Below are 22,636 nucleotides of genomic sequence, written 5' to 3'. Positions count from 1 at the left end.
ATAACCAACAAAGGGGCTTCCCTGGCAGTCTAGTGGTTAAGAATCTGCTTTCCAGTGCAGGGGACGCGGGTTCGATCCCTGGTTGGGGAACTAAGATCCCACAAGCCGCGGGGCAGCTAAGCCCACGCGCCGCAACTACTGAGCCCACGCGCCTCAACTAGAGCCCGTGTGCTGTAAACTACAGAGCCCACGCGCTCTGGAACTCGCGCACCACAACTACAGAGCCTACGCGCCCTGGAGCCTGCATGCCACAACTAGAGAAGAGAAAACCCACACACCACAACTAGTGAGAAGCCCGTGCACCACAACAAAGAGCCCGCATGCCGCAACGAAAGATCCCGCATGACTCAACAAAGATCCTGTGTGCTTCAACTAAGACCCAATGTAGCCAAAACTAAATAAGATAAATAATTAAAAAATTTTTTTTGATTTAAAAAAATTTAAAAAATAACCAACAAGGACCTACTATATAGCACAGGGAACTATACTCAGTATTAGTAATAACCTATAAAGGAAAAGAATCTGAAAAAGAATATATACACATATATATGTACATGTATATATAACGGAATCACTTTGCTGTACACCTGAAACTACCTCAATAAAAAAATTTGTAAATTTTTTACAAATTTGTAAAATCAACTATACTTCAATAAAAAAAATTTTTTTAAATAAACAAAATTTTTGGCTAACAATCTGTAGAAGGGTTGAAAACTAAAGCCTCCAGAAGACTAGGAATGCCCAATACTAAGGACTTGAGGGGCCCCACTGTCTCCATCTCCTATCTCCGCTCTCTCTGGCCCTTTTCCGGCCTTCAAGTCGACCTCGTCCACGTGGCAGGACAGGCAGCCAACAGTCTGTGGGTTTTTTGTTTGCAACACGGAAGGGTTGTGTAGTTTGTGTTGATGGTGACATGAGGATTTCACTTTCTAGTATGTTTTAATATCTGATAAGAATCATGATCCCACATCACTCTGAATTTTCCTGGCTGTTCTTATTTTAAAACATTCTCTTGGCATTTTCTATTGGGTCATGTTAAATTAATAGATCAAATTAGGTAGAATTGCTCCCTCTGTGATTTGAATATTATTATTATGCTTGCCATGGTGATCTGTGATCAGTGATTTCTGACGTCACTACTGTAAAAAGACTTGCTGAAGTCTTGCTGAAGACTTGCTGAAGACTCAGATGCATATGCCTACATCTAGGGCCTTGGAAAGAATATGAGTGGCAGGGTTTGAGCCCCCGATGCTATCGAGCCACTGGATTCCCAAGCTTCAGTTGCCTTATTTTTAAACCAAAGACTGAGGTTTTAAACTAAACTGAGGTTATCCCACCTCATCAAGTTGCTGTGAAGGGGTAACAGGTGAAAGGGCTTTCTAAACTGTAGAGTGCAGGGCACGTGTGAGCCGTCATCACTGTCAGTGCTGTTGAGCTGTTGGCACGATTACATCCCCCATTCAGTGTCATGCAGAATGAGGTAGAGAATCTGTGGCCGGGTGGTTGTAGAGCACGGAGCTGGGCGTGGGAGGCACGGGTTCTTGTCCTCACACAGCTGCGTGCCTTCTTCCATGCGTCCCCAGAGTCACTAGTCTATAAAGGGCTCTCCCAGTTCTGAAGTTCAAAGCTGGTAACTTGTGAAAGCAGGTCACTCACTGCAGGCAGGGGAGGCGGCTGGATCCCCGTCGTCCCATTTGGAGCTGGCAGATACCAGTTTTTCTGATACAGCGCATCCTCATTATTCACGGATTCTGTATTACAGATTTACCTACTCAACAGAAATTTATCCGTAACCTCGAAGTCGTCAGTACCTTTGGTGCTTTTGTGGTTAATCGCAGACGTGTGCAGAGTGGTGGGAAACTCTGAGTCACCCGAGGTAGGTGCACGGTCCCAGCTGAGGTTGAGCAAGGTGACACCTTGCCTCCTTGTTTCAACTCATAATTTTTGTGGTCTATTTAGTGCCATGTATTTGCATTTTTGTGCTTTTTGGTGGCGATTCTGCTGTTTAAAGTGGCCCCAAGCGTAAAGCTGAAGTGCTGTGCAGTCTCAAGCAAGAGAAGGCTGTGATGGGCCTTATGGAGAATATACATGTTAGATAAGCTTCGTTCAGGCACGAGTTATAGAGCTGGTGTCTTGGAGTTCAATGTTAATGACCCAACTGTATATTAAATAAGGTGTCTTTAAACAGAAACACACGTAAAACAAGGTTATACCTATTGATTGGTCGACGAAAATGTAACCAGAGACTTGCAGGAACTCGACCCTGTATTTCCCTAGGAGCAGTGGTTCGGTATTTGCTAAGTCAGTGTTTGTGGCTACTTTATAGAACATAACTACCATGGATTATGAGAACAGGTTGCAAGGACCACAGCCCAGCGGGGAGCAGCCTGGGGGCATGGAGCTGTCCGTGGTGCTGCCCCAGTGAGTGGCTCAGTTTCTGGGGCTGCATCTCTCCCATAAGTCTGTCATCCACTGGATTCAGGGGTCCGGAAACTTGCTGCCCCTGTGGCCAGATGGCAGGGGGACAGGGAAGGAGAGAGTCCTGGAGATGAGGGAGCTCTCTGTTGGACTGGCGGCTCCCAGGGTTTATGACCCAGGGGATTTCTTGCTGGACAGGTCTTGGGAAAAGCTGCTACTGATTTCACAGGCCACACGAGGGTCCAGTTACCCCTCATGTGTCTGTTCACACAGTTACTGTACCACGTAGTTTAGGGACACTGGCAGGTTTGGGATCCATGACCTCATCTGAGCGAGCCATGCTGCCGACAGAGACACACAAAGCAGCAGTGCCGAGGGTCCCCGCAAACGTACATGTGGACAGAACTTTACAGCTTACAAAGGACTTTCGTATTGGCCTCTCCCCCCGCCCCCCGTCCTCACTGTTGGTTCTGGGAAGGTGGCAGGTTAGACCCCTCTGACAGATGGAGCTACTGGGATCCAGAGGGGTGCCGTGGCCACCTGGCTAGGGGTGAGGAGAGTCAGGACCTGAACTCAGATATGTTTGGCTGTAGATCCGCACACTGTACTGTGCTTCCACGAGTCTGAACTCTCTCCCTGACCTTGACCCTTCCTAGCTTTTGGACTTGGCTTGTCTCCTATCCCACCCTCCTCTCCTCCCTCTGAAGATGGGGAGTCCCTTCTCTATCCCCCTCCTCTCACTTTAATGAGCCTTATGACATTCATCAGAAGTCGTACATTCATGGGAAAAAGTGGTATCATCTTACTATTAAAAATATTAAAAGTAAAAAAAAAGAAAACAGAAAACATATTTCCTGTGCGGTTGAGCAGCTCCCGCCTTTCGGGCGTGTGACGTATGTAGTTGTGGTCAGTGTGTGCGCAGCCTGAGCTTCTGCTTTTTCACCAAACATTATATTACACGCATTTCCATGTACCTACTTGTCTTCATAGGCGTCCTTTTAAAAGCTTGACGGAGATTAGGTTTAGTACATACAGCATAATCTACCTAGATTAAATGTCAATAATTACAGAATATTATTTTCTTTTTTCCTTCCTTATTATTATGATTATTGTTGTTATATTATTTGCTCTCATTAATACAGAGGGAATGTCTTTGTGCATAAGGCATTTATTTACTTTACTCCTATTTTTTCTTTTCCATAAGATAGATTCATAGAAGCAGAAAAATGCTCATTTGCTTTTCACAAAGGATATAGTGATTTTTGTTCTCTAGCCAAATACGAGAGTTCCCAGTTCAATGTACTCTTGCCAGCTTTGGCTGTCGTAACTTTTTATCAACTTTATTGGAGTATAATTTATGTAAAATAAACTGTGTCCACGTAAAGTAGGTAATTGGATGAGTTTTGATGGTTGTGAAAGCACCACCAGAAACAGAACGTTTTGGGGCAACTACCAGTCTGCTTTCTGTCACTATAGTTTTACCTTTTCTGAAGCGTCATGTGAATGTGGGCTTTCAGTGTGTAGCTTTTCTCATGCCTGACTTCTTTCACTCAGCGTGATGATTTTGAGATTTATCCTTAGTGCAGTGTGGATCAGCAGTTTGTTCTTACCGCCAGTAACATTGAGTGGCTATGTCACGTTTCACGTGTACCTTCTCCTGGTTTCCAGTTTGGGTTTACTAGGAACAAAGTGTCTGTGAACACTTGTTATACCAGTGTCTGTGCCAGACACATGCTTCATTTCTCTTGGGCAAGTACCTGGGAATGGCTGAATCACTGGTAAATATGTGTTTAACTTTGTAGAATCTGCCAGTTTTCCTAAGTGGTTTTTTTTTTTTTCTTTTTGCACTCTTCTTTTTTTTAAATTTATTTATTTATTGTTTTTGGCTGCGTTGTGTCTTCGTTGCTGCGTGCAGGCTTTCTCTCGTAGCAGCGAGCAGGGGCTACTCTTCCTTGTGGTGTGTGGGCTTCTTATTGCGGTGGCTTCTCTTGTTGCAGAGCACGGGCTCTAGGCACGTGGGCTTCAATAGTTGTGGTACACGGGCTTCAGCAGTTGTGGCACGTGGACTCAGTAGTTGTGGCTCGTGGGCTCTAGAGCGCAGACTCAGTAGTTGTGGCACACGGGCTTAGTTGCTCCGCGGCATGTGGGATCTTCCCGGACCAGGTCTTGAACCCATATCCCCTGCATTGGCAGGCAGATTCTTAACCACTGCACCACCAGGGAAGCCCCTAAGTGGTATTTTTAAAATACCAAATTTGCCTTCTTAAAAATGACAACTTGGGAAGGGCTTCCCTGGTGGCGCAGTGGTTGAGAGTCCGCCTGCTGATGCAGGGGACATGGGTTCGTGCCCCGGTCTGGGAAGAGCCCACATGCCGTGGAGCGGCTGGGCCCGTGAGCCATGGCCGCTGAGCCTGCGCGTCCGGAGCCTGTGCTCCTCAACGGGAGAGGCCACAATGGTGAGAGGCCCGCGTACCACAAAAAAAAAAAAAAGACAATTTGGGGAATTCCCTGGTGGTCCAGTGGTTAAGACTTCATGCTTTCACTGCCGAAGTCCTGGATTCGATCCCTGGTTGGGGAACAAAGATCCTGCAGACTGTGGGGCGTGGCCAAAAAAAAAGAAAGGACAACTTGTTCTTTCAATGTGAATTTTTAATTACTAGTGAGATTTATATTTTCCCACATTTTTGTTAAGTGGTTATGTTTCCTTTTTGGCAGTTACCTGTTTTGGTGTTTTACCCATTTATCTATTGGGCTCTTATGCATTTTTTTTCATAACTTGCTATGATGTGAATTCTTTATTTTCTTTGTTTGTTTATTTATTTATTTAGGCTGCATTGGGCCTTCGTTGCTGCATGGGCTTTTCTCTAGCTGCAGCGAGCGGGGGCTACTCTTCATTGCGGTCCGTGAGCTTCTCATTGCAGTGGCTTCCCTTGTTGCAGAGCACGGGCTCTAGGCATGTGAGCTTCAGTAGTTGTGGCTCACGGGCTCTAGAGCGCAGGCTCAGTAGTTGTGGCGTGTGGGCTTAGCTGCTCCGCGGCATGTGGGATCTTCCCGGACCAGGGCTCAAACCTGTGTCCCCTGCATTGGCAGGTGGATTCTTAACCACTGCGCCACCAGGGAAGCCCCGTGAATTCTTTACTACATGGAAATTAGTTATTTATTGTGAATTTCCCTCCCCTGGTTTTCATGTTCCTTTTGATTTCAGCCATGCTTCTCTTGGGCATAAGGGGAATTTTGAGTGCTCGGGATCGGGGGCAGCTCTTGACCTTGGCGATTTCTCTTCTGGCTTTAAACTGGGTGTCCTGGGCGTGGCCATGGTCTGCGTGTCTGTTCCGCCAGCGTCTCTGGGTGTGGTGCCCACAGCTGGTCCTGGCGATGGTTCTGGCAGGCCTCTCCCCACCTCATGGGTGAGAGAGGCAGGTGCGTGGGGTTTCCCTGAGAGAGTAGAGTTTCTTCCTCCTGAGTTTGTCATTGGTACTGAAGTAATTACGCTAATGATAACATCTGTGTGGTGTCCCCAGCTGACAGCGAACGTCTAGCCCCCCTGTTCCTTTCGGAGCGTGTTGGCGCTGGGTCTCCCAACCCGCACCTGCCGGGCACGCAGGGGCTGCAGGTGCTCAGGAAGGCGGGATCGGGGTGGGCCCTGTCTGGATGCCCAGGGGTCTTCTTAGCACACGTGACAGGCCCACCTGCCTGTGGAGCCATTGCTTTGAGCCCTGGGCAAGCTAAGTGAGGGGGCTACAGCCCTTGTGTCGTGTGGTGTTTGGGGCGTCTTCGGAAGATCTTTCTAAGTCAGAGCGCTTGTGACTGAAATAAAGTGGCAAGTCCACGCCCTGTGTCCTGCGTGGGGCACCCAGGCCTCAGGGGGACAGTGGCTGGGCCACGTCCCTGCTGTGGTCACCTGGGCAAGTCACCCACCTTACTGAACCTGCTTCCTGTTAACTTGGGACAACCCATTTATTCACACAGCATTTATTGAGTGCCTGCTGTGTGCCTGGCTCTGCTCTGGGCACTGAAATCTGATGGTCATCCACACAAGTCCCTCCTCCTGAGATGCTTTCATGCAGTGGGGGACAGACAGCAAACAGATATGAAAGACCAGTGGTGATGACGGCAGTAAAACAAGGTGATGTGACAGGGAAGCCCCTTGGGCCACATTTAATGTGTCCAGAGAGGCTCTCTGAAGAGGTGAGAGTCGTCTAAGCTGCAGCTGGAATGACAGGAAGGAGACGCCTGTGCAAAGGCACCGCGGCAGAGAATCAGAGGGGGAGGAGGCCAGCAGGGCTGTTGAGCAGCGCGGGGAGGGGCTGTCATGGAGAGCTTTCTCAGAACTTTGGCTTTTATTCCGAATTCCCTGGGAAGGTTCTAAGGGGGGCAGGGAACAATCTTTAAATAAAGATCCTGTGGCTGTGGTGTGGAGGGCAGACTGTCAGATGGGAATGGAAGGGGCAACCAGTGCATTCTAGGGGTGATGGCACCAGCCTGGGTGGGGGCCTGGCAGTGAGGGGGACTTGCTGATGGCCACGTGGACTGGAAGCATACGGGGGGTGGGCTGTTCCCCTCTGAGAGGTTGTTTGGGAGTGGCCCGTCGGGGGTGGGGGGCAGCCGGCCCGGAGTGACCTTCGGGCTGGGCCCCAGCAGCCCCTGTGTGAGCTGAGCCTTCGTGTTAGGAAGAAGTACTAGCAGGCAGTCTGCTTCAGACTCTTGGGACCTGCAGGCTCCCTCACTGACCGGGCCGGATGAGCTGTGAAGAAAGTGACTTTTCAGCATTTGAAGCAGGGACACGGGACCCCTCGTGTGGCCCCCACTGGGCCAGGCCTGGCGGCACGTGGAATCCTAGAGAATGCAGTGGCATGTACTTTGTGCCACGTCCAGCACTCCACTCCTGCATGCAAACCCGGCATTCTCCCCCAACCCCAGAACCCCTCCCTCATCGCGCTCCCAGGGTTGCCAGCTGCCTGCTAAGCGCTTTGCATTCATTATCTGGGTCCAGCGTTTTCCAAGAATGTCAACGCGGGGGTCTGACAGGTCTGAGGACTTGGTGGTTTCTAACTCTGTGATCTTGGCCTCCTTTTTAACCTCTTGAGAGTCAGCTGCTTCTGTGAAACGGGGCAGTAGTCATAACAGAATGCAGGCAGAGTTCAGTGAGATGATCTGCATAGCTCTACCTGGTGCTCACTCAACATGGCAAATGTGTAACAAATCGTAGCCATCTGGGTGCCCGAGGTACCACCAGGCTCCTTCTGCTTGCAGGATAAAAGGAGAGTGCCGCCCGAGGGGGGCAGCGCTTGACCCTGAGTGATGCTGATGGTGAGCTTGTACTTTACTGTGGCAGGTGGTGGGGATTGGAGACCTGACCCACTGCTTGTCACTTGTGTATCCCCCGCGGGACCAGGAAGCAGTCGGCGTGGGCAGTCTTTGAGCATTTCGCCTGATAGGCCTTCTGCTGGGCTTTGGGCTGAGAGTAAACAAAGTCACGGGAGAGTTCCTGTTTTGTTCGTAATAACACAGCCCCTTTGCTTAATTTTGTCGGGATCTGTAGGGGCATGAATGGGGGTGTGGCAGGAATGTCCGGGCGGTGATGCAGAATGATGCGGACAGCGACGACATTCCACCTGGTGCCTGCCAGCTTGGGGATGCGGCTGTCAGCCCTGCGGCCTCTCCCAGCCTTTGCCGCCAAGGCTGACGGGTGGCCTTTGTCTTAATCAGGCTCGCTGACCTGGACGCCTGACTGATGAGGCGCCTTCTGTTTCCCTCACGTGGGAGCCAGGCAGGGCGTGGGAGTGGGCGGGCTGCAGACTGCCCGTGGCAGCCCTGCAGAGGGCAGAGGGCAGGAGCTGGTGTGGAGCCTGGGTCTCTGGTCATGGGTTTTCTGCCTGCGGCTCAGTCTTCCAGAGCCTGATGGCTGACTCCCCGGAGGAGGGGGCATGGGCTGCAAGTCAGGGGGCCTGGCCAGTCCCTGTACCGCCTGTGAGGACAGGGGAGAGCCCCGCATCAGCGGCCCCCAGTTTCCCGCCTCCAAGGTTGGGTTAGGTCAGGTCCTTCCAGCACCCAAGTGCGAGGGCTCAGTCACGGTGGTAAAGTAGTTTCTGGAGAAGAGAAAGAAACCAGGAGCAATTTAATATCTTGGGTTTCTAAGAAACAGCTCTGCAGCATATCTTGGAATTTTGTCGGATCTGTCTAGACACCCGCCTTTGTGGGTCCCGCTCTGTGCCAGGCGCGGGCTCTGCACGCCCATGGTCTCCGTCTGTGTTCACCCCCAGAAACCTGGGGGTCAGAGAGGCTGCGATGCTTGCCCGCTGTCACGTGGCAAGTGCAGAGCTGGAATGGAAACTCAGTCCTTCCTACCAGAGCCTGTGGGCTTTTTCTCCTTGTGTGGGAAAGAGTCCCATAAAGATTTATCATAAAGAAATCCTGTTTGTAATAAAAAGAAGAGTCAGTCAGTCTGGCATGCCGAAAGGCTCTGCGGCGCCAGGGTCAGGGTAGGGTGGACGTCCTCCCTGCTTCCTGCCTGCAGCTGAGAGTGGTTGGCAAAGGGGCAGCTGCTCCTTTAAGTCGGATTCTCCGTGGGAGCTGCCGCAGCCTGGGGTGGGGATGGGGGAGGGAGGTGCCTGCCTGACAGACCTCCCCTCCTGAGCCCTTCCGGCGCCCAGCCAGACAGCCTGCCCATGACGTTCCCTCTGATTCCATCCTTCCTTCCCCATCGAAGCTGCTGATTCATCCACAGGCTGGAGTCCACTGTGCCATGGGGTGGGGGGGGCGGTCTCGGGCCACCGCTGGGGGGAGGAAGTGGGCCTCCTGGGAGGTGGCCTTGAGCCTCTTTGGGTGCCCCATGGTGGGGTGTGAGGGAAAAGGGGGCTCTGAACATCACGGAGCCCTGGCTGCTTTCTGACCAGAAACACAGGTCGGGGGCGGGGTGGGGGACAGAGCCCGGCCAAGGTCACAGGGCTGGGGCCAGGTTGACCCGTCCTTCCTCACTCCTCTCTGGCCTCCCTGTGCAGGGTGCTTCAAGGATGACCGCATCGTCTTCTGGACTTGGATGTTCTCTACCTACTTCATGGAGAAGTGGGCCCCGCGGCAGGACGACATGCTCTTCTACGTGCGCCGGAAGCGGGCGTACGTGGGCAGCGAGGGCGCCGTCAACGGGCGGAAGGTGAGTGGCCCCTCGGGGCCCAGCCAAGCCTCCCTGGAGGTCTGCTCTTGGTGTGAGAGAGGGGCTTCCCTGCAGTCCTTGTGCGAGTCAAGAGGGGAACGTGGTGTTCATTTAGCACCGGCCAGGCGCCAGGAACCGTGCGGGGATGGCGACACACGCGTCCGGTGGCGGGATGCGCTGGGCTTGTGTCGATAGACATCATTATTAATCTTCACCACGACCCTGGAAAGCAGCGATTATTATCACTGTAGTACCCTGGAGGAAACACGGACAGAGGCTGGGGGATTTGGCCAGCATCTCATAATTAGTAAATAAGTGGGGGAGCAAAGATTTTGACCCCAGCGGGCTGGGGTCCTCCCTGGCTGCGGGCAGTTGAGCCGGCTTGATGATGATGCTGGTGCCTACCAGTCCCTGAGCCCTCACCACGCACCCGACACGGTGCTGAGCTCTCTGCCTCCCGATCTCGTTGTGTCTTCCCAGCGACTCAGCAGGGCAGGGGTTATTATCCCCTTTTTACAGAAGAGGAAGCCGAGGGCTCATGGTGAAATGAGTCGCCTCAGGTGTTTATCTGCTAAGTTTGTGCAGAGCTGTTGATCGAACAGACTTTGCATGTTTTTCAGAACCTTTTTTTAGTATTTTGTAAAATGTTTAAGCAACCTGTATGCCAAACATGGAAACACATTGCTTCCTTTTAAATACACAGAAACAGGAGGGCCGTGGAGGCAGGTCTTTGCAGCGTGCCCACCGCAGGGCCTGCAGCCCTGGGCTGGGGCTTGTCACCTGGGGCTGTGCCCTCCCTGCCATGTGCCTGCTCTTTGAGCCTGACGCGTGACGGGTTTTCTGCAGATGGACAGGCCTGGTGCCCTCTGCAAAGGAGGCATGGTGGCTTGCATGCCGGCGGCCATATGGCTGGTCTGGCCGGGCTGCGTGTCATGCGGGAAGGCCCAGGGGTGGGCCAGGGTCCTCTGGTGTCCATCTGGTGTCTGCAGCAGCTGGCTGTGTGGCCGTGTTGTCACTGGGGCCAGTGGGCACTGGGACCCTGAAGTGCATCGCGTGGAGCCAACACAGTGTGGCAACTGTAGTGACCAGAGGGAGGGGAGTGGTCAGCAGAGGCCACCTGGGTGAGGTGAGTCTTGAAGGGAAGGAAAAGGTGCTCCGCAGCAGAGGGGCCGATGGCCAAGCTGTGGGCCTGAGCACGTGGCAGCCCCGTGCGTGCAGGTGGTTGCCGGTGGTCTGTGCGGCTGGGTGTAGAAAGGTGGAACCCGGCACGTCAGGTGGGCGGGGCCAGATCACATGGGCACTGAGGGTCATACCCAGGAATTTAGGTTTTATCCTCAGAGCCCTGGGAAACCACTGAGCCCGATAAACCGAGGAAGAGGGCGTGGTCAGAGTTCCATGTGGCAGGCTCTGGAGCATAGGTGGGGGAAGGGCTGGGGGGCGTCAGAGTAGAAGTGAGGATCTGCCGTGCTGAGCGGAGCCCGGCAGAGGGAGGGGTGTGGGGGAGGGGTCAGCTCCGAGGAAGGCCCAGGAAGGGGGCTTAACTAGCAGGGCTTCAGGTGATTGAATGTAGGGCGGAGGGAAGACTCGGCCTGGCAGCCAGGCCTCTGGCTTGGGCCCGGGGTGAGTCTGGAGGGGACACAGGAGGAGGGCAGGTATTGGATGGATTGAATCGCAGGTGCCTGTGGGACATCCAGATGGCAGTGTCTTCCAGGCAGTGGGTTTCCTGTCTGAAACTGAGCAGAGAGGTCAGGGAGGAACTACAGATTTGGGTCCATGGGCACCAAGATGGCATGGGAAGAGGAGGGAGCCTCGGGGGAGTAACAGAGAGGCCTAGGACAGAGCCCTGAGCCAGCCTGACATGGGGGGTACCAGCTGGAGACCTTGAGCAACTGGCTGGAGAGGTGGAGGGCCCCAGAAGTGGGCTGGCGTGGGGATGCAGGACGAAAGGAGTCGGGCCATTGGATCTGGTGACCAGAGGCTGTGGCACAGGCCTTGCCTGCACAACCTTGGTGCTGGGTGGGACCCGAGCCACACTCAGTGTGGGCAGGGGGAGCCCTGGGAGGGATGGAGGGGTGGAATTTGGGGGCAGGTATTGGTGGAGAGGTCCTGAGCTGAGCGCCTTCGGGAGCCTGGCGCAAGGTCCCCGGTCACCACACCTGCCCTTCCGGTCCAGCATCGTCTCCCCCGACTGGCCTTGTAACCTAGTCCAGTCAGCTCCTCTCTAGGGCTCAGCCTCTCCTGGAAAAGGGGGCCGGGTTAAGGCCATCCCATCGCATACACCTGGGGGGCCAGAGGTTTGGGCGATGTGACCACACGAGTCCCCTGGCAGAGGGTGGTGAGAGTCTTGGGAGCCTCGGAGCCGGCGACTGCCGTGATGGGCACGCTCTCCTCTGTCCTCGGCACAGCTCCGGGGGTGCAGGCACTGCTCCCTCCTTGGTTCGCCAGTGAGGAGACTGGAGCCAGGGAGCGTCCGCCTGAGGGCAAACAGCTGGGAGGCAGCAGGGCTGTGGGCTCTGACTTTTGTCCCCCACCTCTCCGGCCTGTTGGCGTCTGCTGGGGTTCAGATTGCAGATGATTTTTTTTTTTTTTTTTTTTTTTGCAAAATCTTGGTGTTTTCTCAAAGGCAGGGAGACCAGAGGCTCCAGTAAGGACTGTACATCTGAGACTCAGCTGTGCCTTGGATTTCGGTGCCTGGAGAGGCCCCGGCTCTAGTCAGGGAGGGTTTTCTTAGCCCTACTTGGCCTTGAATTCTCTAGGTAGGCAGGCGGGAACAGGGAAAGGTCAGGTCTGCGTGTTCCCAGAGTGGCCGGGCAGGGAGGCGAAAGGAATGGGCAGACGATGGTCTCTTTCTCGCGGGGAAAGAACCCTGGACTCAGGACTGAGGAGTTTGGAGCAAGAGGCCCAGGGCCATGTGCGAGCTCTCCTGAAGGTTGGGGGGTGTTGAGGTCGGGGGGGAGCCTGAGTCCATGGGAGCGTGTGGCAGTCTAGCTGTTCATGTGCTGGAATGTTCCATAGAACACCTGCCATGAGTTCTCAGACTTGGCCTGGTCCTCAGGGAGCCCGCAGTCTGTTGGGACGGACAGACAGCGTGGCCAGTGGCACGTGGAGCCGTCGGTGCTGTGATGGTGGGAAGAGTGCGGGTGTCTGGGGACCCACAAAGAGGAGGAGGTGACATCTGGCCGGAATGTTGTAGGACAGAGAGAGGGGACGGCAGTGGACTGAGGACATTCGTGTGGAGGGACCGGCACATGCAGAGCGGGAGGGGCGTGTCAGGTGCACATACGATGGCGCCCTGCCGTGGTGGGCCATGTCACATCTGCTGGTAGAGTTTGGAAGGCAGCCTGCGGGCAGCGATGTGGGGCGACCCCACAGGCCTGGGGGTGCGAGGTGGGCAGTGAGGGGGAGTGGGGAGACCACACAGCCGTTCCCAGGCAGCTTCTCTGCCCGCACTGCTCAAAAAGAACAGAAAGGCAAGCCCCTGGCAGGCGTGCTGCGGGCCCTACCGCAGCGCCTGCGCGCTGCGGGTTCTCTGCGGCAAGCCCGGGCTGCCTCCAGCCCCCTCCTCGTCCTACAGCCTAGCGGTACCCGGTCACCATAGCAACCCCAGGGCTGCCTGCGCTAGGCCAGTGGTGGAGGGTGGATGGGTGGACGGGCCGCCTGTAGGCGAGGTGAGGAGAGCAGCGTGGGCGGCACAGGATGCTGGGACCCCCCCACCCGCTGCAGGGCCTGAGGGACAACCTTGGAGGCTGAGTTCTCGGTGAACTCTGGGTCGCATAGCTAGAGAGCCCACGTCTGCGTTACCACCTGGCGGGTGCAGTGGTGAGGGAGAAGACGCCCCCGTGGGGCGGGGACTCACCTCTGCCCTGGGCCTCGCAGCTGGCCGAGGCCGAGCCCGAGGTGGAGGTGGAGGTGTACCGGCGGGCCTCCAAGAAGCTGCCGGGCCTCGGAGACCCCGACATCGACTGGGAGGAGAGTGTCTGCCTGAACCTCATCCTGCAGAAGGTACAGGGGCGCCTCGGGGCAGGGCTCCAGGAGGGGGGCTGTCAGAAGGCCCCGAGGGAAAGCACACCACTCCACACCCCTGTCCTGCGCTCTCTTCCAGCTGGACTACATGGTGACCTGTGCTGTGTGCACACGAGCTGATGGGGGGGACATCCACATCCATAAGAAGAAATCCCAGGTGAGCCCTCTGGCCGCCCCGTGTTTATTCTGGGAGGCAAGTCCTCCCCCTCCCTTCCCTGCCCTGAGGTGAGCGTCTGGCTCCAGAAATCCATTCAGCCCTCGGGGGCCTATGTCCTGCTCAGGAGCACTGAACCAGTCATCCCAGACGGCTTCTTCCCAGTGGCAACCTTGAGCGTGGCCTGGCTCTGGGCAGTGTGACCGCAGTGACCTGCGCCTTGGGCAGCACACTCCACCCCACCGAGTGGCTCCGGGTCTGGGTGCAGGGCCGGGGCCACACTCAGTCCTCTGCGTCTCCTTTCTTTCAGCAAGTGTTCGCATCCCCCAGTAAACATCCCATGGACAGCAAAGGGGAAGAATCCAAGATCAGCTACCCCAACATCTTCTTCATGATCGACAGCTTCGAGGAGGTGGGCTCTGTCTCCCTCTAGTTCCCCCTCATCAGGGAATACGAGGGAATACGAGACGCTTTTCCCTCAGGCCTCACACGCCTTCAGAAAGGCGGTGGGCGCTGGGCTGGGCTCCCGCTCTTCCTGCTGTTTGACTCGGGGCAAGTGAGTTCACCTGGCTCAGAGCCTCGGTTTTCTCATCTGTAAAATGGGCATCAGGGTTGAAAGATCAAAGAGCTCATGAAAAATGGGAGCAGGCGCCGTAAACGCCTACAGAGAGTGCTTCCCAGGCAGGAGGAATCATTGTTATGGCCCTTGAATGCTGAATCAGGGCCTCCACACCTTGGGATCCTAGGATGTCCAAGATGGCTAGGGCTCTAGAAGTCATGTGGACCAAGCTTCTATTTTAAGGTTGGGAAAACTGGGGCCCAAGGCAGGTGACTCGACTGGGAAATGTGGGGTGCCAGGAACCCAGCTGCATCCCACTTGCGACCCTGCCAGCTCCTGTCCAGCCACCCTCCCCTGTCGAGGCCCTGGCAGCAGTGCCGGCACCCACCGGAGTGGGTCGGGGCCCTGGGAGGACTCAGGAAGAAGGGGGCCTGTGTTTCAGGGCTCTTCTTGATTGGATTGGTGTGTTGAGGCATCTCAGGCTCACACGGCTCATCCGTGGCAGAGCTGAGATTTGAACCTCAGTCTGTATGACCTCAGAGCTTGGCCTGTACACCGGCCCCCGGGACCGGTGACTCGAGCAGGGGCGGGGTGCGGAGTCCCCCACGGGCCACCCCGGCGGTTGGGCGGTCCGTCCGTCGGGCGCCTGAGCTGGTGCCTGCACGCGAACCGTGAAGCTCGGGGTGGGTGGGCCGAGCGCCCACAGCCGGGGTGGAGGAGATCCTAGAAAGCAGGCCAGACGGTCCCCGTGGACCGTTTAACTCCCTGGCGTGAGGAAGAGTGATGGGGACAGTGTCCTTCCGGTGGCCATGGCGGGTGCGTCCTTTTCCGGTCCCAGAGTCACTGTTATCAACCCCACCCCCTTGTAGACACTGTCCCCGCCCCGCGGTAGCCTGTCCGCCTTCCTGTGCTGGTCTTGGTGGAGCCGCGGGGGGCCTTGAGCAAATACCCTGACGTCTGTGGCTCAGTGTTCCCACCTGCAAAGTGGGAGTTCCTGAGCAGTTCGCCCTGCGCCAGTGAGAGGGTGCTGGGCCGGGAGCCGGGCTGCGGCTGGGGGGTGGCAGCTGGCGGGTGATGAACCCGTCTCTGCCTCGCGCCCCACCCCAGGTGTTCAGCGACATGACCGTGGGCGAAGGAGAGATGGTCTGTGTGGAGCTGGTGGCCAGTGACAAAACCAACACGTTCCAAGGGGTCATCTTTCAGGGCTCCATCCGCTACGAGGCGCTCAAGAAGGTGTACGACAACCGCGTGAGTGCAGGGCGGGCCCAGGGCCCAGGGGCGGGCACCCCCCAGGCCCCCTTCTGCCCTCGCCCGGCTCGGAGCTGTACCTGCCCCTGCTCGGAGCGCCCGCAGCCCCCCGGAGCCCCCTTAGGCGGCTGTGTTGTGCTCTCTACAGCACGTCTCGGCCCAGTCCGGCCCCTGAGGGAAGACCCTCCTGGATTGGCCCCTGCTTGACTGAACTGAGGGGAGAGGAGTCCAGGTGGACGGGCCGCTCTCCCGCAGCTGAGCACTGTCCCGAGGACGTCCTCTCTCTGGAGCCTGGGAGGAAGGGACAGGGCAGGTGGTCTCAGGTCCCACTGGGCTGGGGCCCTCTTCCCAGCCTGTGCTGGCCCTGCGTGGGGCATGGTCATCGGGCTGAGAAGGGCATCAGCCAGGGATCCCTAGCGCCCCGGCACTGCCCTGCCTTGTGGGCGAGCCCGGGTCAGCCAGGGCTCGGTCCCCCTGGAGGTGGGCTGGCAGTCCTCAGGGGCTGCTCGTGCCCCCAGGGAGAGGGCATCCCTACCTGCCTGACTCAGGCCCTCTCCCACCCGTCCACAGGTGAGTGTGGCTGCCCGCATGGCACAGAAGATGTCCTTTGGCTTCTACAAGTACAACAACATGGAGTTTGTGCGCATGAAGGGGCCACAGGGCAAGGGCCATGCTGAGATGGCGGTCAGCCGTGTGTCCACTGGTGACACGTCCCCCTGTGGGACCGAAGAGGACTCCAGCCCGGCTTCGCCCATGCATGAGCGGGTAAGGGCTGTGCAGCTCGGGGAGGGGCCTCCCGTCCCTCAGATCTGCTTCCCACTGTCTCCCTGATCCTTACAGCCCCCAGTGAGGTAGGTGTCATCATCCCCAGCCTTCTGGGGAGGAGGCCGAGGTTCAGAGAGGGCAAGTGACTTGCCCAGGGTCGCACAGCAGGTTAGTGCCTGGGCCCTGAGCTGCCGCTGCAGCGGGGCTCAGTCTCCAGGGTCCTGGCGCCTGCCTCAGTGGACCTGCTGGGCGAGTGTGGGCACGTGACCTGCCTTCCCGGAGGGTGAGCCAGGGATGATGAGGAGCGAGCCTCCCCTCCTGCCCCAGCGGGATCAGTCGGAGGGCGCAGAGGCCCTGGGGCCTCCCAGCTCTTCTCTCTGCCCCGGCCACTTGTTTACAAGGTGGTGTGCACCTGAGCTGCTGGGAGGCCGCCAGCAGCCCCGGGTGGGCCTGAGCTTCCCTGTCTGCGGGCCTGGGGACCCAGGCTTGCCTGATTTACTTGCCCCGTCCCAGGTCACATGGCTCTCGTGTGACAGCACTGAGCCTTTGAGCCCTGCTCTTTCTAGGCCACTGTCCTTCCCCAGGGGTGGGAAGCTGAGGTCAGTGGCAGCTTTATTTGTAGAGCCTCCAGGGGGTCCCAGGGCTCAGGCAGAGGAAAGTCTCCAGCCCGCTGGCTGCTTTGCCCCAGTTGGGTCTTCAGAGGGGGCCGCTCGGAGCTGGGCGTCTTGGATGAAGACAGGGCACTGGGGGCACCTCCGGGAGAGGGGCTGCTGGGGGGCTGGAATCCAGGTGCTGCCGCTTGCGTGAACTGGGACAGGTCTCTTCTCCTGAGCCTCAGTTTGCTCATCCAAAAATGGGGTGAAAACACCTGCGTCCCGAGGTGCTGGGGGCTCAGAGGAGCCGCTGAGCATCAGACGGGGCCCTCAGGTCACAGCCACCATGGGGCCGGCTGCTGGTCTGCCTGGGAAAATGGCTCCCGGGAGTGTAAGTCGTGCGTCACTGCTGGCGCGCCCGAGAGGGGGGAGCGCACACGTGAAATACTTTTAACTCTGTAAAATTACGTTCACCTTGCACATCTCCAGGTAGTCAGATGGCGGTTTTCCTTCTTTGTATGTCTTTTTTTTGCTTTGAAGTTTCTGCAATGAATGTGTTTTATAAGCAGAACAGAAACAATAAATGCTCTTTTTTGTGATGATGGGTGAGAATTCCAGGCAGGGGCCTCTGTTGTCTTGGGAATAGAGGTGGTTTACAGTTGAGATAAGGAGGCTTATTCTTCCCCTTGGTCCTAAATTGCCCACTGAGGCCCTAACGAATGTGTATGTGAAACCCCTTGTAAAGACGTGGCCTGGGCTTGGGCTGGACAAACCTGGGTGCCCGTTCCAGCCACTTGTTTGCCGAATGACCACAGATAGGTTACTAGACCTGCCCGAGCCTTGATTTTCCATCTGTCAGATGGGGGTGATGATCTTTCTCGCTCAGGGTGGCTGCGGGGGTGAAGGAGACGGTGCCTGGGAAAGTCCCTGGCCCATAGTAGCAGGGAGGCCTGGGGTCAAGGGGAGGGGCTTGCCAGGGTCACGCAGCTGTCAGTGGCAGGCCCTGACCACCCAGGACTGCACGGGCCCCCTCCCACCTCTGTGCTCACTGTCGCTTATCCCCTCCCTTTTCCAGAGGGGTCGTTTGTAACCAGTGCACGACAAATGCAGACTCTGTGTGTATTGTGGTTTCTGGTGTTTGTTTTTTATCTTTTAAAAACCTTCCCTGGCTTGTGGGATGACCGTCTGGAGCCCAGCGGCCGCCGGGACTCTGGTGGATGTCGGAGCCGTGACGAGGAGGCTGATGGGGCTCCCGAAGTCTCAGTCCCAGCTCGTCTTGTTCCTCAGATTCTTGTTTGCATGGGGAGGAGGGAGGAGATGGGCCACGTTCCCTCTGCCTGGAACGCCCTTCCCCCCCTTCTTCACCTAGCGAACTCCTACTCGTCCTTCAAGACCCAGCTCAAGCGGCATCTCCTCCGGGAAGCCTTTCCTGATTTCCCAGGCTGTTGATTCCTTTTGCCTCTGTGCTCCCCTGTATCCTGTGCTTCCCTTTTTCTGTCTCAGCAACCAACATTCGGTCTGTGGTTGTCACTTTTGGGTCTCTTGCCCCCAGCAGACTGTGAGCTCCTTGAGGGCAGGGACCACTGTCACGTGCCTGTCTGTCCTTAGTGCTGCCCTGAGTGGGTGTGGAGAATGGGTGGTGACTGGCAGTGTGGCTGGAAGAGAGGAGAGGAGGAGATGGAAGCATGGACCGCTTGGCCACTGCACGTCTATGAAAGGCTGCTGGGAGAGAGGGGGGATGGGACATAGTAGCCAAAGGAAGAAATCAGGGTGAAGAGCATGGCCTTAGGGGCAGAAGACCTGGGTTGCAACCCGGTGTGGCCACCATCCTGCTGGGTGACCTCGGGCACGTCAGGGTCGCTGTCCCGCCTTAGTTTCTTCTGTGTCAGATGGGCTGATGCCGGTTACCGTTGTGGGAGGGCTGGGAAGTTTCGGTGCCGCGGCGGGTGCTTGAGCTGCGTCAGCGGCCAGACTTGCTTTGGGCTCTGACGACCCTCTGACCGGCGTTTGAGGCCCGCAGGAGGGCAGCCCGGTCCCTCCTGGGGCAGCGCTGGCGGCCAGCGCCCGCCGGGCCCTGGCAGGGCGGGTGTCCTCGTCGTCTGAGGCGGGAGGTGGGTGAGCGCTGGGACCCCGGGTCGGTGGGCCGCTCTGGTGACTCGCCCCTTGTTCCCAGGTGACCTCCTTCAGCACTCCCCCAACGCCCGAGCGCAACCATCGGCCCGCCTTCTTCTCCCCGTCCCTCAAGAGGAAGGTGCCCCGCAACCGGATGGCGGAGATGAAGAAGTCTCACTCGGCCAACGACAGCGAGGAACTCTTCCGGGAGGATGACGGGGGAGGTGACGCTGCCCCTCCCCGAGCTGCTGCCTCCCTCCCTCCACAGTTAGAGGGCCGGCCGTCCCGGGCGGGGATGGAGCCGTGGACAGACAGACAGAGGCCCACCGAGAGGCGCCCCCAGCCCGGCACTCTCAGCGCTCAGCGTGCGAGGCACGGCTGGCAGTCTGCACTGATTTCAGGGGTTCAGAGCCTTCCCGACATCACTGGTCTGCCTGTTCTGCCGAGCGGGTGGGGGAAACGCCTGCCGGGTTAGGGGAGCGCCGTGGTCCGCGTGCACATGCTGTCACCTCCCTCCCTGGCTTTTCTTCTCGGGTCGCTCTGGAACCCCGGGTGGGGGCGGTCCTTCAGGGTCTCTCCTTGCTCCGTGCGGTCCCCTCAGGGCTCCCCTGCCCTCCTCCCCGAGCCCGCGGGCCTGTCTGGCGGCCTGCTGGGCGTCTCGGCCCGGGTGTCGCAGAGGCCCTGGTTCTCAGCCACTCAGTGTGCAGTGTCTCCCGGCCGGCCTGCGCCTTCCCGCTGCTCTCTCTGTGCACGTGGGCCCCGCCGTCAGCCAGCCGTGCAGCGGGGCAGCGGGTCCGTGTTCGTCAGAAGAGCAGCGGGAAGCCATCCGGAGGAGCTGGGCTGTGGCGTCCAACGGTCCTGACCGGCAGGACCCAGAGGCAGAGGGCCTGCTGGACGAGACCCTGGCCGGGGCCGGGAGACGCCAGCACCGGCCTCGACCTGCTCTTGAGTGAGCTTGGGCGAGTGCCTTCCTTACCTCGGCTCACTTCCAGACCAGCAGGAAAGCACTCGCAGCCCCAGCCTGCCTTCCTGGGCGACCCGTAGATTGGCTGATGGTGACAGGTCATCCCAGCCTCACCCCCATGGCCTCCCAGTGACAGACAGTACCAGAGGGGAGCAGCAAAGTGACACAGTGTGGCGATGGGCCAGACCCCACAGAGGAGACTCTCCAGGACAGAGAAGGGGGTGTCAGGGAGGGCTCAGAGGGGTGGGCCCTGAGGGGTAGGATCGGGCTGGATAGGCAGGAAGGGGCGCTGGGTGTCGCAGGCCGGGGCGATGGGGCGCCCAGCAGAGGGTCGAACTGGGCCAGGGAGGCGCCACCTGGAATGGGAGGTGTTCTCCCCGCCGCCTGGGCCTGACCGGCCTTCTCCCCTCCAGCCGACCTGCACAATGCCACCAACCTGCGGTCTCGGTCCCTGTCTGGCACGGGGCGCTCCCTGGTCGGGTCCTGGCTGAAGCTGAACAGAACAGACGGGAATTTCCTTCTTTATGCACATTTAACCTACGTCACTTTGCCGCTGCACCGGATTTTAACAGGTAATTTTGACTTTGCGTGGGACCTCTGGGAAAACCATGGCCCCTGAAGGTGTCCCCTTGGGCCGTGCCCTGGCGCCCACCCCGTTAGTCGAGGGGGAGGCGGAGCTCTCGCTGACGGGCCGCAGGGCGGTGCCGGGCAGTGGCTCCAGAGTCCCCGTGTGAGCCCCGTTCCCCATGGCCTCGCCAGGCGGTGCAGCTGCTCCAAGCCCATTCGTTCCCCGTCTGCACGGAGGGTGGTCACAGCACTGCAGTTCCCCGAGGGTTGGAAGAGAAAACGCCCGTGAACAACGTGGCGCGCTTCCTTCATAAATGGAGCACTGGGGGTGTGACCGCCCACGTCTTCCCCGCCACCCTAGACATCCTGGAAGTACGGCAGAAGCCCATCCTGATGACCTAACCGTGTGCGGAGCCCACGCGGAGCCTCCAGCCCTGCCCAGTCCTGGGAGTGCTGCCAAGTGCCTACCTGTCCACCGCCACTGGGGTCTTCCGGGACCACCCAGCGCCGCAGCCGGAGCCAGGCGGGACCACTCGACTCCCGGGGCCAGGGCCAGCTCCACCAACACCAGCCCAAACTGAAGTGCCTCGTTCTCCTCCCCACTGGCTCTGCTCCTGCCCACCCACCCGGCACCCTCAGCCCGTCTCTGGAGAACCCTCTGCACCCAAAGAGGACCAGAGGTGCCAAGAGGCTTAAGAGAGAGAGCAGCGGAGCAGCCAGCATCCAGAGAGGGTCCAGCCCTACGGACCCGATGTACGCATCCCGACAGGCGGCAGGCAGAGACCACTGGCTGGGGGCACGCGGTGTGTCGGACTGTCAGCACTTAAGGGAACAGTGGTTTCAGATTTTGTGACACTGTACCGATGACCTTCAGCATCCAAGTTAGTCCCGATCGTGTGTCCTCCCTCGTTTACTCCTGGTTGTAGATGGGTTTCCACGGGGAGCGGGGAGCACGGCTGTCTGATGGTTTTGCCCTGGGCTGGGAATGCCTCACCCCGTGCCCGGTTCCAGACAGGCCCCCATCCTGCCAGAATGGCCTTTGCTTCCAGCCAAAGAGCATCACCAACACACACACCTCCAGCTTGGAGACAGCCACCCCGTCTGCGCCTCAGCTGGCGTGGCCTGCGGAATTTGGATTCTGAGGGCAGGAGGGAGGGCTTGGTAGCCAGACAGGAGAAGGGTGGGGCCCCTGCCAAAGGGCGAGGAGGGGTCTGTGTTCTCCCAGGAAGGTTCCAGGCAGAACCTCCGTCCTCTGGGGCCAGGGGAGGGGATAGGGTGTTTCATCTTCCCTGGTTTCCTAGAGCTTATTTCCTTTGAATGGGCGTGCTGGTCCCATTTCTCAGACCAGTCACTGAGGCAAAGGGGAACTGGCTTCCACGTGGCTTGTCAGGCCTCGTTCCAGCTTGAAGGGTTTCCACCTATGGTGACACATTGCGCTCTTCTCAAAACCGCGAGCCCCCTCGAGAACAGAAGCCTTTCCCCTGCCCAAGGGAATAAGCCGTCAGCTGGGTCTTTGCTGCTCTGTTTTGCTTGCGTCCTCAGGAGTGTTTGAAGGGTTCCTGGTGTACTAGGGTTAGAGATACTCTGGGGGAGAAGAGGGAGAGGAGGAGGGGCTCGTTTTCCCGTCCGTTTCCATTCTGCGCGTTCTAAGGGTTTGCGCTGGGCTCCGGGAACCGGGGACTACTTTGGGGCTTCTCCAGATTTTGTATGCTGTTATTAAAAGCGAGCTACTGCATTTCATTCTGCCTCAGTTTGCCCACCTGTCGATGGGGCTGATACCACCTACCTCACTGCAGTCTCCAGGGTTCTGGTGCACGACCGGGTCAGGGCAAGATGGCCAGCCCTCCTGCATAGCTCAGCTCAGGTCAGGTGGCAGACCATCGGGACGCTTACCCCACCCCACACCCCGGTCACCAGGCTGGGGAGGCGAGCGGTGGGGTCGGGGCGAACGTTCTTGCGTTCTCTGACAGCGCCTGGCTCGTGCTCGGCTGCATCTCAGCTCCCCGCACAACTTCACGTTCCAAAACTGTGTCTTAGGGCAGCACAGAGTCAGGTCACGCCCCAGAGTGTTGGAGCAGAG

General features: G+C 57.7%; 1 protein-coding gene across 2 annotated transcripts in view; it reads left to right on the top strand.

The window, feature by feature from the left end:
• Positions 1-22,291, top strand: part of KIAA0930 — a gene marked incomplete at its 5' end in the record, with an annotated part of 40,226 nt that extends 17,935 nt beyond the window's left edge. Inside the window, 9 exons of one of the 2 annotated variants that reach the window (XM_079715287.1) lie at positions 9,420-9,571; positions 13,451-13,573; positions 13,674-13,751; positions 14,059-14,160; positions 15,415-15,555; positions 16,126-16,320; positions 19,087-19,249; positions 20,403-20,561; positions 20,918-22,291. In XM_079715287.1, coding sequence (XP_079571413.1) covers positions 9,420-9,571; positions 13,451-13,573; positions 13,674-13,751; positions 14,059-14,160; positions 15,415-15,555; positions 16,126-16,320; positions 19,087-19,249; positions 20,403-20,561; positions 20,918-20,958 — 1,154 coding nt within the window. In that variant the 3' untranslated portion in view covers positions 20,959-22,291. The remainder of the gene's footprint in view (positions 1-9,419; positions 9,572-13,450; positions 13,574-13,673; positions 13,752-14,058; positions 14,161-15,414; positions 15,556-16,125; positions 16,321-19,086; positions 19,250-20,402; positions 20,562-20,917) is intronic. The other variant, XM_079715288.1, reaches the window with a different exon arrangement.
• Positions 22,292-22,636: the final 345 nt, after the last annotated feature.

The sequence above is a fragment of the Hyperoodon ampullatus genome, assembly GCF_949752795.1.
Source record: "Hyperoodon ampullatus genome assembly, chromosome: 11".
NCBI classification, from domain to species: Eukaryota; Metazoa; Chordata; class Mammalia; order Artiodactyla; family Ziphiidae; genus Hyperoodon; species Hyperoodon ampullatus.
The sequence above is the reverse complement of the archived record's forward strand: the minus strand, read 5'-3'. Positions and strand labels throughout refer to the sequence as shown.